Raw genomic sequence first — 18,585 nt, forward strand, 5'->3', positions numbered from 1 at the left:
TGGCATACGAGGTACCGGTGTAAAAAATAAGCACTAACATGTTGTTTCATATGCTCTTGGCTACATTTGAGGCGTGTTTAAAAAAATTCCTTGGTTCGGAACATTTTCAAATATGTCCTCAAACTTGTCACTGTTTTTGTGCCATACTTCACATTTGATAGGTGTTCAAAATTTGAAATTAAATAAGTATAGATATTGTTTTAAAAGTATTGCTGACTTAGTTGATTGAAATGCTTGTTTTTATAACGCATGGTTTGTTTTTGTCACGAATTAATGCATTATTTGTGTGAACGCAATCGTCTGAAGTCGTATTCACTGATGCGTGAAATAATTTCGGTTTTAGCCAATTTCCATTTCGCCGAAATGACGGTGGTGATTAAAAGTGGGATATAAGGACATGCTTCGTAAGTATTTTTGAAACTTTTTCTTGTGTTTTGACGTATATAAAATATTTGGTTTTTGGCGAGAAAAATTGGTGACATTGGATAAAATGCACGACCCAGGCTTTTTTCCTGTCATAAAGCAATCTGTTTTTCTGAAATCAGGCGTTAGACACCCAGGACCTAGTAGTGATCAATTAGAATTTCTCCTGACCCATACACTTTTCCAGGTTGAAAGAAAATTTGAAATTGTTTACTAATATTCTGCAAAAAAAATACTAAACGCATTAACATACAAGAGGTGTAATTCTGCACTTCATTCTCACTACAAAAGTCATGCATAAAATTATTTAATCTGTTTTCTCCCGTTTACATTTTTTATAAATTAGTCATGTGTTTATTGCAGTGCGACAGTTGGTCCATCATCAGGATAATCCAAACAGACATTTGTGGACTCCTCATTATGCTCAGGCAGCATTTGATCATGCCGGTGATGCATTTGTTAATGTGGGATTTTTTGGAACAGATGAAATGTCAAAAAAAGTTTTCTTTCTTGTGTATTTGGAGTACATGAAACAGACAAGAGATTTAACAGTAAGTCAAAAAGGTAAAGCGGGGTACTTTGTGACAAATGACACAAAAAAACCAAGGTGACTAGTGATGTTGTTGAACATCAAATATTCATGTGAAAAAAAAGTTCATGAGGGCTTTATTGTTTTTTGTGTTTAACAGGCTTCAACCAATGCAATCTTCCAGCGATACAAGCAGCACTGTTATGCAAAAAACTTTCCCATCAGACAACTTGATAGAATAAGTGGTCTCTGTTTCCGGGAAACCCCATTTTGTCGTCCAATAGAGGATGATCAGCTTGTAAGTAGAAGTGGTAAAATTTGAATTTGCATTATTAAGCATTAAGAAGTACTAGTTTTTTTACTTTGTTTTTTTTTGTTGCATTTATTTGCAAAAATAACTGATGTATTTACAGAAGATGCATATTTTTAAAGATTTGTTTATGTTTTTTTTTTACATCACTTATATTTTTTTAATGTCATGAAAAAATATGTTGAAACTAGATATTGGTTCACAAAAACATTATAACATTGAATTATCTTCATAATTTCATATTTCCATTTATATTACTGATTTTGTGGTCAGAATATATGTAAATTGTGTCCACAATTCCTGAATAAAACTTTTAAGTCAATCTTTCAAGCAGCTCTTTCAAATATGTTTTATTATAAGCTGAAAATTATATTTTGCCCTGATAAGGGCATCATCAGTTTCTGTGAAGAGTAAAAACAAAAGTAACGTAAAATAACCAAGTACAAGCGAAGGTCTGTTCATTGCTTTTGTGTCCAAAATGTCCACATTTATGTTTTTAATTTTCCAGTAAATATTTTATGCCTTGAAGTCAGTTATATTGATTTTGTATTATTCTAAACTTCTTACTCACAACAAGTAAATATGCCTTAAGTGTTTATGTGCACGATAACAAGTTTAAACATAAAGAATATAAATAAGCACCACCTATTTTATTTTTCAACCAGCTTCGTTGTTTTTCAATGCTGACTCTGGAGTTGAATTAAAGAACATTTAGTTTAAACAAATGTATCTTGCAATGTGCTGGTGCCATGGCTTCCACTATTGTTATCAATGTGCTAGAGGAGATTACAGAATCGGATTTGTCCCACTTGAAGGTTTGGATAAGTTTGTATGTTTAAAAAATTCCACAGAATTAAAATTACAATTGGATTAATATATTAGTATATGACTTAATATTTATCCTTTAGTATTAAACCCATAATCTACCCTTAATATTTTACAAAACTTTGAAAAATCGACGCCTATGATATCATCTATATGTCGAATCTATAATTTATCATAAACACTTGTGCATATTTTGGGTATCTGTTCTGTTTATTATCAGGTGTTTGTGGATTATGCAAAGAAAATTCAATGGTATGGATTCACTTCTATATTGCAGGTATAATTAAAATATGTCAAACACATGTTATATTATGTGACATATACGATACATTCAATGGTATTAGAAACAAAATTATTTGTAACTCACCAGTTTTCTGGTTGCATTGTAATAAATTACTTATAAATGTTTCTTTTTGCAAGGAATTGGTTTTTGTCATACATGAATACAAAGGCCCTAAATATGGACAAAATAATGACTATCTCAAAACAGTTTTGACAAAATATTCCACCTCAGAATATTCCTTTGATCTACTTTCTGTAGCATTTGATAGCTGTATGTGCTACACTCTGCCTTCAGTCAAAGATGTTACACACTCAAAAGGTTGGTTCTGTGGTGTATATTTCTATGTTAAAAAAGCCATAATATTGGAAAGCTGCAGACAGGGTGTGTACATGCACTGTTTCGACCTGTAAGGTAACATCCGTTTGGCCATGGTGCGCTCCACAGTGGTTCGTCGTCTCTGTTGTTCGGTACTCAGTATAGGGTACCAAACAGATCGACTTTGACCGAAAGGTATCACAAAGTGGAAATTAGTGTGCCCGCTAGTGTAAAAGCTAGCACAATGCCACTGTCAACACCTGCACTGATGAGACCTTACAGGTCGAAACAGTGTGTGTACACACCCTGTCTGCAGCATTCCAATATTTCTATGTGCTGATCCAATATAAAATTTTCATCATGCATGTATTTGCATTGTACACGTCCTGTGCAAAAAGTTGTTCCACTATTTGTGCGTTAACTTGCACTGGAATTTAATAAAAAGATTCAAAATATGTAAACTATAGTTATAAATGGTATCGTTTGCTTACAAATTGCATATTTGTAATTTGTGGTTTTGAAGATCTTCCTGTCGACTACATGAAGGTGGTCTGCCAGTTTGGTTACAAACACGTTTGCCCCGAGAACAGAAGAAAAAGCTTCGCACACTGGACAATGTCAGAAAGAAATGGAAAACAAACTTTTAGACGGATCGAGCGTTACATGAAATCCATGAACGACGGAAACTATGATCTGGGAAGGCTTTATTTGGAGGTTGGTTTTCACTTGTTGTGTTTTAGTATTTGATGCTCTATATCAATTGCACATTTCTTGACTCATAGATTCTTTGGTTTGGTTGTGCAATGTTTAATGCATTTACTGCATGATCGGTTAATGTATCTGTCTTAATCACGCAACTTACCTCTTTTCACTTCTGTTTGGATCCTGTTTTGATTTTTCCCCATTTCTGACATTATAAAGATTCTACCTCATAACTGATTCTATTTCAACGTTTGGTCACTTAATTACATTTACAACTGGTTTTGACGCAGGACACAGCCCGACATGAGTATTTTCGTGCCATTGAGCTTCAAATTGAAGACTACATCAAAAGCATAACAGAAGTGTGTGTGTAAAGTTATTCTTTTACCTGTATTTAAGACATTTCATAATGGTCATTGTAAGATTGACCTCTAAATGTTTGCCAAAAATTTGAAAAGAAATGTTGGAAAACTTGTGCAGTATTTTCTCTTTTACTGTGCATTATTGTATGTGGTCTTACATCATAACTTATGCTGCAGGGTATCAGGACCATGTCAGTTGACACATCATACGAGTACATTACAGCAAATGCTCAGGATTTTATCTTCAAAAAGTCTGAAGATTTCATAATAATACAAGACTTTACTGTGCATACAGTTGATGGAAGCAAAACAGTAAGTTATAGGGATTTGACAAAACTCTAATTAAGTAACTTGTTCAACTCGTGTCTCCCTCAAATTGTTCATGCCTATCGGAAGTGCATGGTGTTTAAATATTACCATAGATTATGGTAATACAGTCACAACTCTTCAGCTTTGCCACCCTAAATTTAACCCACATAGACTGCAGCATTAGTTCAAAGCATAAAATAGTCACAAACCTTTATAATTAATAGCTTTATGTTCCAACCCAAAATGTATGTTAAAGACTAAAAGACTGCTGCCTAATGGTTTTTAGTGTTTGATGACATCCTAATAATATTGATGACATCATTAGTCATATGTGTGACACACCCTAGTTTAACATGACAAACTGATATTAACAAATTCATGTATTTTGGAAAAGAGGTGGTTTATGCTTGACTTGTTCATTGCTCCGTTGTACCTTTTCTACATATCTTTTCCCGTACTATCTTTTAATTTATTGAAAATATGCACCCCCACATCATTCCTTTTTAATGAAACTGCATATTTTATTCTGACTTCTACACAAAAATCATAGTTTGGAATAATTTTATTGTTCTTCATACTGCGTCATTATTTATTTTCAGTCGGGTGAAATGGAAGCAATTTTTTCAAAGGCTTTGGAAATTTATCTGAGTAAAATGAAGGTAAATGCTTTGGTGATTGTTATTATTTCAAGATGGTGACTGTTGTATGTTTGTTAACAATTAAATGCTATCTGGTGACATTAAAACTTGATGCTTTTTGCAGAAACAAGAATGCACATGCAAGGGTGATGTTTTTCAGAAACATTCTTTTGCAAATGATGAAGCAAAACAACATCTTGAGACAGCTTTAGACCCAAAGTTAGTTTTCTCAAGTGGTTTGGGGTGAAAAATTCTATTGCTGCTTTTGTTATATTAATGGATACTGGTTTTAACATGGCAACAGTCCTCGAACAAAACTAGTAGTTAAAAAAGAGTCGTTCAAAATGTTCAAAAAACCAAGAGGTAATCATGATAGTCTGGAGTTATTCTGAATTTTATGTGCACCACTGTACAAAAATATTGTGTTCTAATGTATGGTTTGTTTCAGAATGTAATGCACTGCTTACAATCGAATGCTGTTAGCAGCTACAGGGAAAGCATGATGGTGTGTTTCCTTCTAATGTTGAATCAATCGATTTACTATATTTGTGGAATTGTTGTAAAATTGTGGCAACTATTTGAACTATATATCAGGCTGAATAAATGGGAAATACAGAAAAAAAAGATCGTTCTTCGTTGGTTATTTTGTTGTGACTATTAGTCAGACAACAAGGATAATATTTATTTATTACAGACATTTGTATTTTGCTGTTTCCATTAAACCTGTTTTGTTTGTGATTTACGAAGCTCTCTTTGCAATGGAAGAACCATTTGAAGAATGTCATAAGAAATGTTTGAAGTCTGGAAAAAGAATTCTCTCTTCGTCGCAACTTTAGGCAAATGCAACGTTGAGGAAACAAATGGAAAGTCAGTTTATTGAAAAGGCAGAGGAGGAAAAATCTTTCTTCAAAAGTTATTTCAAAGTAATCATTTTAATTTTTTTTAATTCTTCACAAACACATTGTTAATCCTAATATCACAGTTAGCAATTGGGATAATTAAAATTGCATGTGGATTTGTGCATTAAATTTTCTTGCATAGCAAATATTTTTTTGTGTTAAATAAAACTTTTGTTTCAGAGGAAACACGATGCCACCTACTTTAAAAATGAAAAGAAGTTAGCAGCAAAGTACCATGAACTTATGGATAACGGGGTAAGAAAACTTGAAACTGTTAATTCAAGGAATTGCTGTTCGTACTGGGATCTGTTAGTTGACAGTATTATTTGAATAAGTATAATGTATAAAATACCCTTGTACGGAAGACAATATACATATTTCCATTAAATATATTCTTCAGCCTATTATCCCTGTCAGTATATTACAAAAGAAACAAAATTTATGTCATTGTGGGGTAGGATGAACTGTTGTGCTATTTTGGAGGCTAGACTGGTGGGATCCATGGACTAGCCTTGTGGACCATAGTTTGGTGACCCCTGGTGTAGAGTCACTTGCCCTTAGTTAACCTTAACCTTTTCCTTTAGTTATCGTGTATCTGCAACATTAACTAGAGGATGTCATGTCAATGTCTGGGTTTTGTTGCAGATATGCATCTTGTGTCTCTCTTGGTTCCAGAGTGAACACACCAGCTATGATAAATTATCATTGAACATTTTACTTGATCTGTTACTCTTTTTGCAGGAACTCAAAGCAGCAGAAGCCAGGTTAAAGGTATTGGAGGACCAAAAACTTGCTTCTAAGAAGGTACAAAAATGTTTACTGTAAAAAAGAATTTTGCGGTCGGTTTTACTTTGTGTATTCAGTGCTTATTTTAACATAATTAGTTGATGTATTCGAATAACAACAATTTTGTAACGTGTTGCGAGATATATGATTGGAAAACAAACATGTGATGCAACTTTATGTTGAAAGAAACGCTTTTGCCAATGCAGTAATTCTGCACACAACTGACAACCATTAAGTTAGATTATAATCAGTTTAACAAATCCATTACTTTAGGCTGTGGATTGTTTTGTTCCTCCGAGCGAACTGACATTTTCCATGGACAAAATTATTGACAACGGAAACTTCAGGCTTGTTAAGAAGGCGTGGAATGACATGCATGAAAATGTAACAGTGCAGTACATTAACATAGAGGACGGAATATCGACCGAACAGCAGATAGAAACGTAAGTTTGAAAATATATTGACACGGTTTGGGGTTTTATTCACATAAATGTTTTTCATGTAAAATTCAAACATGGATCTACAGTTGTTCACAAATCTCAGTAATTGAGCTGGTACGTTTGTTGTAGGTTGACGGAGGGCGTCTCACTATTCCGGTTGGCTAATCACGATCACGTGATCCGCGTACTCGGTCACACTCGCCACGGAAACGAGTTCGGAGTTTTGTTCGAGTACGTGGACGGTATGGACATCCTCCCCTTCCTCCAATACACCAGGAAGAAGGATTTCTGGCTCCCTCCCCTGGCCAACCTCCGACTCTGTGCCGATATCGCATCTGCCATTCACTTCCTTCACTCCGATCCAATTTCTAGAGTCGGTGACGTCACGATTGATGACGTAGTGATCACGTGCAGCCTTCGTGCCAAAGTGACCGGGTTTAAGATTGGTAAATTTATGGAAGGCAACAAATGTCGTGGGAATGGTGCCGCGTCCCTTGCAAAGATAATCGCATCTATAATCCTCCGGGAGAAGTGGAGTGGTGATGAGGATTGGGATCGGATTGCGGAGGAGAGCATGGCGTGCGCAGAGACCCAGGAGGAGCGGAAGTTATGTTGGGCACTGGAGGATGAAGTCCCTTGCAAAGATAATCGCATCTATAATCCTCCGGGAGAAGTGGAGTGGTGATGAGGATTGGGATCGGATTGCGGAGGAGAGCATGGCATGCGCAGAGACCCAGGAGGAGCGGAAGTTATGTTGGGCACTGGAGGATGAAATCCGACTTTGTCAGGGGGAAAGTCCCTCGGTCGCTGAAACACGAAAACGTCTCCTCATGCGCTTGGAATCCTCTGATTACGGAGGTTTCACTTTTTCTTAGAATACCTCCTGGATGCCATGAGAGAGCTCGACTTTTTAGACAATGATCAGAATAAAATTGATGACAATGATGTCCTTCCTATTCTTTAACCTGTGTGTTTTCGTGAGCAATTTTTTTTAGTTTACTCTGGTATCGTCATTGCTCCACAGATATCACATCCGAAACTGTTTGATTTAATTAGTTCAGATGTGGGTCATATTTGTGTTTCAAAATTTCCCGTGGTTGGGTATGCCTCCATTATATGTGTTTCCAATATAGCCCACATATGACGTATCCGAGATATAATCCATTACTGCACTGGGACGACTTTTCAGACCTAAACTCTTTATTTATACTTAATTTTTGTTTATGTAGTGCTGTTGTGTGCAGTAAAACTATGTGAGTGTGAAGGATTGTTTGTTTTCACAAAAGAAACCCGATCTTGCTGACGGTATTTATGCAAACATGTTATTAATCACCGACACAAACCTCAGTCCCATTTATCAAATTTCTAACCGCTGTGTAGATAACGACTTCTCGGATTGCACTGAAAGCTTGATGAGCGTCAAGAAGTATGGATTATCGGACCCAATAACAGCGAACAAAACAACAAATAAACAACAATATAAAAAAACAACGCGGAAGGAAAGAGTCTTACTTTATTGATTTATTTTTATTATTATTGAAAAAAGGACGCTAAAGGCGTACAATTGAAGAAAAGACTAAGCAAGAAGACAAAAAAGGCAACAAGGGTTAAACATAATGGCGAGAAATCAGCACAAGAAGTCAAGTTACATGGGTATATGCTTCACGTCAAGCAGCGTACGACCACTTTCTTTTGTAATAATTCGGTTCGGTATTTCTCACTGGCGATGTTTAATTCAATGGATCTTATTGTTTGCAACATATTTACAAATTCTGTTGTTGTTGTTGTTGGTTGCCTATTAGCGTTTTGCATCTATAAATTACAAATCGGGCACAAAGAAGAGCGCAGTTTAAAAAGCATTTAAAAATATTGTTATTTTGGTGTATGCCAAACAGTAAATGCAAAGGAGAATAATAAAATGGGACACGAAGTTTAGCACTGAGCCAACGGCATACATTTTCCCAGTAATGTGTTACAATATGGCAATTTACAAGTAGATGTAAAACAGTTTCCGTGGCATTTTCGCAAAGACACATGAACCTGTTTCTGTAAACTTCATATCCTTTAACTTGTTATTGGTCACAATGGTCATGAGATTTAGCTTAATTTGAAAGCTTATTAGTTTAGTTTCCACTGTAGCTTGAGGTATATTTTTATATATTTGCCTCCAAGATACTCCAAGGTTGACTAAGGACTCCCATACAGCTTGTGCTTTGGGTTGAATCGTATTGCTATTTTGAAGCCAAGAATACAAAGCCTTTGTGCTCTCGCAATGTCTCAAGCAATGCAAACAACCATAACAAACGCGTGCGGGAAAAAACAGTGACATCTGGTGGTTATTTGGTGATTAATGTATAGTCCACAGGTGGGCGCTAATGTGGGGCGTTTTCCGGTTATTTTGGTTATGCCGTGAAAGGTCTTATACAGTAGGTTGATTGGTGGCATGTTATTTTTGCTATATGTATATTTATGCCATATATGCTATACAGTCGGTTTCAGTGAGGATAAATTTAAAAAAAACGATAACATCGCGTGGACAAATTTTGATGATGTGTCTTCCGCGAGTGGGCGCTATTATGTGGTGTCGGTATTTCTCTGGTTGTTGAAGGCGTTAAAAACGTCGGTCTGGACCACCTCGAAAAAGGGGTTGTCCCTATTTCGCTGGATAGTTAGTTTTAAGCGTAAAGAGGTTTTGCGGGATGTTACCAAGTGTCAGGGTATGTCATTGACGGGTCATGTGTCGTGTTTAATTCTGTTTCGTGTTTTCCAAATAGTGTGTGTTGTTGAGGTGTTTAATAGTGCTTCTAATGTTTATGACAAGCACTGAGAGGGTCGTTTGAAGAAAGAATAGCCAACTTACTCACCTTGGATTTGTGGGGCGAACACTTGTATTCCAGACTTGATCCAGACGATACAAAAGTTCCAATATTCCAGTAATCCAATGTACACAATAGCCCTATTTTTTAAAAAATCGTACACGAATTTGCGAAACTCCCCGTGTCGGACCGCAGTTCCCTAGTTTTCGAATTAATGGCGACGAGTTGAAATGTCGGGGTTCCGTTTCACTGAACAGCATTTTATTGCTGTACTGATTTTTTTAGCGAATGACCTAATGTGTAACGACTTACAATTTCCTTACATCGTCGCTTGCGTCGCAACAAGTATATTACCAACACAGCAACGCACGACACCTCGATTAAGCACGAGGAAAAACAGTGGAAGGAGAAGTGCTGGAAGCAGACAAACGCAGTCAAGCGTGAGTTTGTTTTTACAACATAGAAGTGTTGGCAAAAATGTGTTTGAAAAAAGGCTGTCAAGTTGTCATTTTTAAGTATTGTGATAGTTACCAATGCCGTGAAATACAAATTTACTATACTTGCAATGTACAACAAAAATTCCCCGACGTTTTGAAACACACGGACTTGATGCTATTGAGTTTAACACCAACCAGAAACAAAATTTTTCCCATTCTGCCATGAATTGTCAGGAAAACGTTTTTGTAGTTTTTTTGTAACTTCTAATTGTCGCCTATCTACATACTTCACAACGCTAATCGGCAAAGGAAGAAACTAGAACATGTCTTATCGAGACATTCTTTGCAATCACCAATTTACGTACACACAACTCAGCGGTTGCCTTGATGGTGATGACGTAGCAATATTTCAGATTGGTAAATATGAGATCGCTGCATAACCTATGGAAAGAAAATACACATAGGAAAATAACTATTACTGAAAATAATTTATTATTACATACGGGGAATCACCGAATGGTTTTCATCGATTCTGATTTTTCCTTGATTAAAGTTATGGGAAGCAAAGATCAAAAATGGGATTCAAGGGCATGCTTTGTAAGTACTTTTGAAACATTTTCGTGTGTTTTGACATACATTAAATTTTATGAGCCTTTTGAAAAAAATTGGTAACATTTATTAAAAAATATACGACCGATGCTTTTTTCCATTCATTAAGCAATCTGTTTTTCTGAATTTGGGCGATATACACCCAGGACCTAGTAGCCATGAATTACAATTTCTCCTGACCCATACACTTTTACCAGATTGAAAGGAAATTTGAAAATATTTACTGATGTTCTGCACAAAATTTCCAAATGCGTTACAGATGAAAAGTGTTTGCTATTCTGCGCTTGATCTTCACTACAAAAGTCTTGCATGAAATTATTCAATCTGTTTTCATTTTGGTGCAATTTCACTTTATTTCTCAGCAAGAATAAATGAATATTGAAATAGCACAGCAACTAAAATTTTGGAAATGTTTAAATTTTATTTTTAATTGCTGCTTTGTGCAGATTCAAGAATAAAAATACTCTTATGTTTTAGCATTAAAAGCTCAGGAAATACAATATACCCCATACAGTATACGTCGCGCGATACAAAACACAGCATCAAAACAAAGCTCTATTGAATGCTTTGCTCAGGGTCATGGATTTGTACAGGTAGGCTGATATGAATATACTGGAAGATTACATATAATTTATATCTCACATTTTCAAGGTAAATGAAGCATATGAATATACAATAAATAATGTTGCTGCACCAGAAAACAAGATATCTTTTGACATTTCACTTCCACAATCAGTAAAAGGTAATTGTTGATAGTTTAAGATAAATTGTTTGCAACCTGTATAGTTTCTCACTTTCAGTTCTCTGTCAAGATCATGAGATCAACGTAATATTTAACTTGTTTGCAGGAATTTATCTACGTTCGTATGAAGATTGTTTGCACAAAACAATTCGTTGCACAAAGATATGTTTCAATAAAAAAAAGACCTTTGTTATACATAGATAATATCCGTTTGGGATAAAAAAAACTTCGACCGTCTCTGATTTAAGCGTGCTCGTAAAATATATTTACGTCGGCAGCATATTTTTATTTTTCACAAGCAGATCCTATCAGCTTCAAAAACAAGCAGATCCTATTAGCTTCAAAACCAAGCAGATCCTTTTTAACTTCAGAAAAATGCAAATCATTTAATTTTGAAACCAGACAATATCCCCATTAGGACAAATGATTTTCCAATGTTGAACTTACAACGAAAGACACATTCCGAGCTTTGTACAATTTTCAAGTTGGCAAAAGGACGCCACATAGCGATTGCCTACATTTTGCTTTCCTTTCTGCTAGGTGGCAGTATAGTGCCATAGTAACAATTCTGAAAGTTACTATGTCAAGGGACTAACAACGCAAATCAACCTAAAGCACATGGGTTGGGACTCCACTCTTGAGGTTAGGTTACCATGGAGATTTATATTACTTCATTTTTAACCATTTTTTATTGTATTTGGAGTGTACAATAAGAAAAGGATGTACGAATGTGTTTCAAATTGTGCGTTGCGTTGTGTCCGTTTCACTGCCTATAGATGTAATTATGCAAATAGGCGACCGACAGTGACTAACTTTGTGATAACTTTACAGTCAAAAAGAACACCTGTACTGAATATATCGCTCGGAAATACAAACTAAATACATGTAAAGGGAAGTGGGATGCTTTACTGTAATTTGTATTTCGATGCTGATTTCTCACCAACGAGACGCTAGTCGACAAAACTTTTTTTCCAGTCGACAAAACTTTGAACGCTCATAACTTTGCCGTTTCTTAACAGATCTCGATGATTTTTGCACAAGTTGCATGGAATGGCATGTAGTTTCAAAAAATATAAAAAAATTAAAAAAATTCTAACGATTTATGGAACGAATATTAATGTATATTGTCATAAATCGGTCATAACTACTTTTATCGAACCGCGGCCACGACTATTCATACACCGTTGGAAACTATATTAAAAACCCTTTCCAACCATACCAAACTTGTCCAATTGTCGCACCTGAATGTACGTCTACTGATCGAATATTATTCATAACCGTCATAAAATATACACAATTTCGTTTATAAGTCTTTTCACAGTTTCGGGGCCACGACTATTCATACACCGTTGGAAACTACATTAAAAACCCTTTCCAACCATACCAAACTTGTCCAATTGTCGCACCTGAATGTACGTCTACTGATCGAATATTATTCATAACCGTCATAAAAAATACACAATTTCGTTTATAAGTCTTTTCACGTTTTGTGAAAATGACAAAAAATATTTGGCCGAAATGAAACTTTTGGTGAAACAAGTTAAAACATAATTAGATGGCTCACTAAGACGCTAAGTAAAACAACAGAAGAAACAAATAAAAAATAAAGCACAACTGTTACACATACATCAATAAAAAAGTGCATCGCTGTTCAATAAAAAAAGAAATAGTAATGTGCTCTTCGGCAATAACAAATTGAAAACCATCGTAAAAAATTGGAATTACAACAAGATTGCACGATTAATCAAGTGTTGCCTTTACATAAATCACAAAACTTTGTTCTAGGATAAATAATGTGGCTAAAAGTTTACTCAAAAAACGAATTTCTACATAGCTTTAGTTTCATTCAAAGGAAGCTAAAGACTTCCATGGATCGTTTGTGAGGTCGATGGGGGCAAGTTCTGGTGTGTGCGCTGATTCTCCGACTCGAACACACTCATCGATGTCATCGTCATCAAAATGAAATGAGGAAGCGTGAATTGAACAATCACTCATCGCTGACTCTGCACGAGGACTCAATGTCTCAATCCCACTATCTTGCGGTGAAATTGGATTGTTTAAAGGAGCCATAACCAGATATTCCCTCTCATATGGTTTGGAAGCTTCATTATTTTCACATGGAACTCTTCGGGCAATTTGTAGTCGAAGATTATCATCTGCATATTTGGACTTTTTCTTTGGCAATAACTCCTTTAGTTGAGCATTCTGTTCTACTGATTCGCCATCATCTGCAGCCATATAACTTTCATATAAGGCGATTTAAAAAAAATTCCTTAGATCGGAACATTTTCAAATATGTCGTCAAAGTTGTCGCTGCTTTGGTTCTAGGCGTACACTGTAGTCTGTACAGTTTGTCATCAATTTGCATAAGCCTACTGTTGCGTCACAGACCTACCAGGACTGTCTACTTCATTGTGTTTCGGTGGAGGCTGTCAGTTGTGGAAATTAAAAAAAAACATGTTGTGATGATGTGCCGAAAGGTTATTAAAGTTCAAAAAAAAGGAATTAGCTGACAATTTGGAAACAATGTCCATTATTGTTTCGCCTGTACTTGTTTAGGTTGCATGATCGTACGCTGCATGTCACATTACACCTTGTCGGACTGAAAGTTAGTTCGTTGGCATACGAGCTACCGGTGTAAAAAATAAGCACCAACATGCTGTTCCATATGCTCTTAGCTACATTTTGGGCGATTTCAAAAAAATTCCTTAGTTCGGAACATTTTCAAATATGTCGTCAAATTTGTCGCATTGAAAACGCACTTGCGTAGGTTGATCGCAGCTACATGTCACATGGCCCCTGTCGGACTGAAAGTTATTTCGTTGGCATACGAGCTACCGGTGTAAAAAATAAACACTGACGTGTTGTTCCATATGCTCTTAGCTACATTTAGGGCGATTTTAAAAAAATTCCTTAGTTCGGAACATTTTCAAATATGTCGTCAAAGTTGTCGCATTGAATGCGCACTTGCGTAGGTTGATCGCAGCTGCATGTCACATGGCCCCTGTCGGACTGAAAGTTATTTCGTTGGCATACGAGCTTCCGGTGTAAAAAATAAGCACTAACATGTTGTTTCATATGCTCTTGGCTACATTTGAGGCGTGTTTAAAAAAATTCCTTGGTTCGGAACATTTTCAAATATGTCGTCAAAGTTGTCGCATTGAATGCGCACTTGCGTAGGTTGATCGCAGCTGCATGTCACATGGCCCCTGTCGGACTGAAAGTTATTTCGTTGGCATACGAGCTACCGGTGTAAAAAATAAGCACTAACATGTTGTTTCATATGCTCTTGGCTACATTTGAGGCGTGTTTAAAAAAATTCCTTGGTTCGGAACATCTTCAAATATGTCGTCAAACTTGTCACTGTTTTTGTGCCATACTTCACATTTGATAGGTGTTCAAAATTTGAAATTAAATAAGTATAGATATTGTTTTAAAAGTATTGCTGACTTAGTTGATTGAAATGCTTGTTTTTATAACGCATGGTTTGTTTTTGTCACGAATTAATGCATTATTTGTGTGAACGCAATCGTCTGAAGTCGTATTCACTGATGCGTGAAATAATTTCGGTTTTAGCCAATTTCCATTTCGCCGAAATGACGGTGGTGCAATTTCGGCGAAATTTTTTTTTATATCAACGAAATATTTTTCACGCATGACTGAACACAACTTCAATGGATTTAACAAAAACAAAACACAAGTATATACACAAATTAGAGCATAATTACCATTCAAAAACATCAATGTAACTTTGGTACACCTCCATGATCAATTCACACTATTTTGTTTTCGCAAAATGTATATACTGAGGCAGCAATACTTGTGAATTTGGATGCGAACTTAAACAAAGCATAAAGTGGAGAAGTCGCTTGATATAGGCGAACATTTGAAACCTTTCCGGGCCGTAGGATTTTTTTTAATTTTGCACAGAGCTTGCCTGAAGCATGCAGATGAATGCGGTATAAGTTAAAATCCCAACAGTTTTCAAGTTTCCAAGCGAAATGAACTTAACTGCAAGTCACCCTCTGTGACGACATAGAGCCCTTAACGCGTGTATAGGCTGGCCACAAGTCCTATCGTACAGGCGAACATTTGGAACTTTTCCGGGCCGTAGGATTTTTCTTAATTTTGCGCAGAGCTTGCCCAGAGCATGCAGATGAACGCGGTATAAGTTAAAATCCCAACAGTTTTCAAGTTTCCCAGCGAAATGAAACAACTGCAGGTCACCCGCTGTGACGACATAGAGCGCTTCACGCGCATATAGGCTGGCCACAAGGCCTATCGTACAGGCGAACATTTGAAACCTTTCCGGGCCGTAGGATTTTTTTAAATTTTGCACAGAGCTTGCCTGAAGCATGCAGATGAACGCGGTATAAGTTAAAATCCCAATAGTTTTCAAGTTTCCCAGCGAAATGAAACAACTGCAGGTCACCCGCTGTGACGACATAGAGCGCTTCACGCGCATAAAGGCTGGCCACAAGGCCTATCGTACAGGCGAACATTTGAAACCTTTCCGGGCCGTAGGTTTTTTTTAAATTTTGCACAGAGCTTGCCTAGAGCATGCAGATGAACGCGGTATAAGTTAAAATCCCAACAGTTTTCAAGTTTCCCAGCGAAATGAAACAACTGCAGGTCACCCGCTGTGACGACATAGAGCGCTTCACGCGCATATAGGCTGGCCACAAGGCCTATCGTACAGGCGAACATTTGAAACCTTTCCGGGCCGTAGGATTTTTTTAAATTTTGCACAGAACTTGCCTAGAGCATGCAGATGAACGCGGTATAAGTTAAAATCCCAACAGTTTTCAAGTTTCCCAGCGAAATGAAACAACTGCAGGTCACCCGCTGTGACGACATAGAGCGCTTCACGCGCATATAGGCTGGCCACAAGGCCTATCGTACAGGCGAACATTTAAAACCTTTCCGGGCCGTAGGATTTTTTTAAATTTTGCACAGAGCTTGCCTGAAGCATGCAGATGAACGCGGTATAAGTTAAAATCCCAATAGTTTTCAAGTTTCCCAGCGAAATGAACTTAACTGCAGGTCACCGGCTATGACGTCATAGAGCTCTTAACGCGCGTACAGGCTGGCCACAAGGCCTATCGTACAGGCGAACATTTGAAACCTTTCCGGGCCGTAGGATTTTTTTTAATTTTGCACAGCGCTTGCCTAGAGCATGCAGATGAACGCGGTATAAGTTGAAATCCCAACAGTTTTCAAGTTTCCCAGCGAAATAAACTTAACTGCAGGTCACCGGCTGTGACGACATAGAGCCCTTCACGCGCATATAGGCTGTCCACAAGGCCTCTCGTACAGGCGAACATTTCAAACCTTTCCGGGCCGTAGGATTTTTTTAAATTTTGCACAGAGCTTGCCTGAAGCATGCAGATGAATGCGGTATAAGTTAAAATCCCAACATTTTCAAGTTTCCCAGCGAAATGAACTTAACTGCAGGTCACCGGCTATAACGTCATAGAGCCCTTTACGCGCGTATAGGCTGGCAACAAAGCTTCTCGTACAGGCGAACATTTGAAACCTTTCCGGGCCGTAGGATTTTTTTTAATTTTGCACAGAGCTTGCCTGAAGCATGCAGATGAATGCGGTATAAGTTGAAATCCCAACAGTTTTCAAGTTTCCCAGCGAAATGAACTTAACTGCAGGTCACCGGCTATGACGTCATAGAGCCCTTTACGCGCGTATAGGCTGGCAACAAAGCTTCTCGTACAGGCGAACATTTGAAACCTTTCCGGGCCGTAGGATTTTTTTAAATTTTGCACAGAGCTTGCCTGAAGCATGCAGATGAATGCGGTATAAGTTAAAATCCCAACAGTTTTCAAGTTTCCCAGCGAAATGAACTTAACTGCAGGTCACCGGCTATGACGTCATAGAGCCCTTTACGCGCGTATAGGCTGGCAACAAGGCCTATCGTACAGGCGAACATTTGAAACCTTTCCGGGCCGTAGGATTTTTTTTAATTTTGCACAGAGCTTGCCTGGAGCATGCAGATGAATGCGGTATAAGTTAAAATCCCAACAGTTTTCAAGTTTTCCAACGAAATGAACTTAACTGCAGGTCACCGGCTATGACGTCATAGAGCCCTTTACGCGCGTATAGGCTGGCAACAAGGCCTATCGTACAGGCGAACATTTGAAACCTTTCCGGGCCGTAGGATTTTTTTTAATTTTGCTCAGAGCTTGCCTGGAGCATGCAGATGAATGCGGTATAAGTTAAAATCCCAACAGTTTTCAAGTTTTCCAACGAAATGAACTTAACTGCAGGTCACCGGCTGTGACGACATAGAGCCCAACAGTTATTAAGTTGAAAACTAAAAATAGATTTTGACCACCAGGTATCATAATGAAATAGGAAAGTGACGTTCTTCTGGTAAAAAACAACAAATATACACCTTTTGTTTAAATAAGATTAACTAAACAAATTTCCCGCTAACCTACATCTTACACCCCACACAAACATATACAGCATTCACTTCCATACCATATGTACAGGGAGTTTCTGAGCGGATATCTAGAATACTCAACGCCACTGGAGTAAAAGTTGTTATGAAACCGGTGTGCACTTTAGAAAACATGTTTCCCAAAACCAAAGACCATATTTCCATGCTTCAAATGACCGGTGAAGTTTACTAAATGCCTTGTCTTGATTGTAACACTGTGTATATTGGCCAGATTAAGCGCAATTTAACGTCCCGTATTGAAGAACACAAGGCAGCCATACGCAATATGGAACCCAATAAATCTGCTCTATGTGCTCACATGCTTGACACCGACCACCGTATCCATTGGAAGGAAGCTAAAGTATTTAAACAAGAAACAATTTTGGCAAAACGGTTGGTTGTGGAAAATTATTTTTTAATTCGCTGCCTAATGTGGTAAATCGCAGTGATAGAAAAATACTCTCGCCCGTGTTCCGCAATTTCGCCCGTAACCATTCATGATATTTTGTTTCCTATGTTTGGCCTTTTGACCCGTGATCGATATTGTCCATTCATTTATGTCCCGCTGTGTTTTAGCTGTTGCGGCCTTTTGTACTTTTTCGTCACTGAATTTCTTTGCCCTTTGGTTCGCAATCGCTACTGTGATTGTTTTATTCTCTGAAGAATCCTAGTCATGCGTACAGGCGAAACGTCAGAAAATACCAGT

At 37.3% G+C, this 18,585-nt stretch overlaps 2 protein-coding genes and 1 long non-coding RNA gene across 10 annotated transcripts; 2 read left to right on the forward strand and 1 right to left on the reverse strand.

Moving 5' to 3' along the window:
* Window positions 1-395: 395 nt before the first annotated feature.
* On the forward strand, window positions 396-1,186 carry LOC145903132 (uncharacterized). The gene is made up of 3 exons (XR_014402633.1): window positions 396-404; window positions 787-987; window positions 1,113-1,186. It is a non-coding gene; the product is annotated as an uncharacterized LOC145903132 (long non-coding RNA).
* Window positions 1,142-8,163, forward strand: LOC145902471 (uncharacterized). Of its 8 annotated transcripts, none has more exons than XM_082990454.1 (12): window positions 1,142-1,250; window positions 1,928-2,077; window positions 2,308-2,364; window positions 2,458-2,470; window positions 2,501-2,688; window positions 3,209-3,399; window positions 3,678-3,749; window positions 3,927-4,061; window positions 4,658-4,717; window positions 4,821-5,059; window positions 5,145-5,201; window positions 5,391-5,546. In XM_082990454.1, exons 2-10 carry the CDS (start codon window positions 1,987-1,989, stop codon window positions 4,941-4,943), a joined length of 930 nt encoding a protein of 309 aa, XP_082846580.1. In that variant the 5' UTR covers window positions 1,142-1,250; window positions 1,928-1,986; the 3' UTR covers window positions 4,944-5,059; window positions 5,145-5,201; window positions 5,391-5,546. The 8 variants fall into 8 exon arrangements, with proteins under 8 accessions (XP_082846580.1, XP_082846578.1, XP_082846585.1 ...); XM_082990452.1 differs by having other exon boundaries at window positions 5,444-5,524; XM_082990459.1 differs by having other exon boundaries at window positions 4,821-4,915; window positions 5,444-5,477.
* Window positions 8,164-13,267: 5,104 nt separating this feature from the next.
* On the reverse strand, window positions 13,268-15,191 carry LOC145903134 (uncharacterized). Its single transcript, XM_082991208.1, has 2 exons — window positions 15,154-15,191; window positions 13,268-13,667 (listed from the first exon to the last, which is right to left on the reverse strand). The coding sequence occupies exons 1-2, from the start codon at window positions 15,189-15,191 to the stop codon at window positions 13,268-13,270; spliced, it is 438 nt and encodes a 145-aa protein (XP_082847334.1).
* Window positions 15,192-18,585: the final 3,394 nt, after the last annotated feature.

Source organism: Ascidia mentula, chromosome 5 (genome assembly GCF_947561715.1).
Source record: "Ascidia mentula chromosome 5, kaAscMent1.1, whole genome shotgun sequence".
NCBI classification, from domain to species: Eukaryota; Metazoa; Chordata; class Ascidiacea; order Phlebobranchia; family Ascidiidae; genus Ascidia; species Ascidia mentula.

What these genes read in the sequence shown, in the direction of transcription:
- LOC145902471 (XM_082990454.1), top strand. Translation starts at nt 1,987, where the DNA reads ATGTATCTTGCAATGTGCTGGTGCCATGGCTTCCACTATTGTTATCAA. An exon ending in AGATGTTACACACTCAAAAG is followed by an intron (nt 2,689 to 3,208) that starts GTTGGTTCTGTG and finishes GTGGTTTTGAAG; the next exon opens with ATCTTCCTGTCGACTACATG. An exon ending in TTTATCTGAGTAAAATGAAG is followed by an intron (nt 4,718 to 4,820) that starts GTAAATGCTTTG and finishes TGCTTTTTGCAG; the next exon opens with AAACAAGAATGCACATGCAA.
- LOC145903134 (XM_082991208.1), bottom strand. Translation starts at nt 15,191, where the DNA reads ATGGAGGTGTACCAAAGTTACATTGATGTTTTTGAATG. An exon ending in TACATTGATGTTTTTGAATG is followed by an intron (nt 13,668 to 15,153) that starts GTAATTATGCTC and finishes CTTATATGAAAG; the next exon opens with TTATATGGCTGCAGATGATG.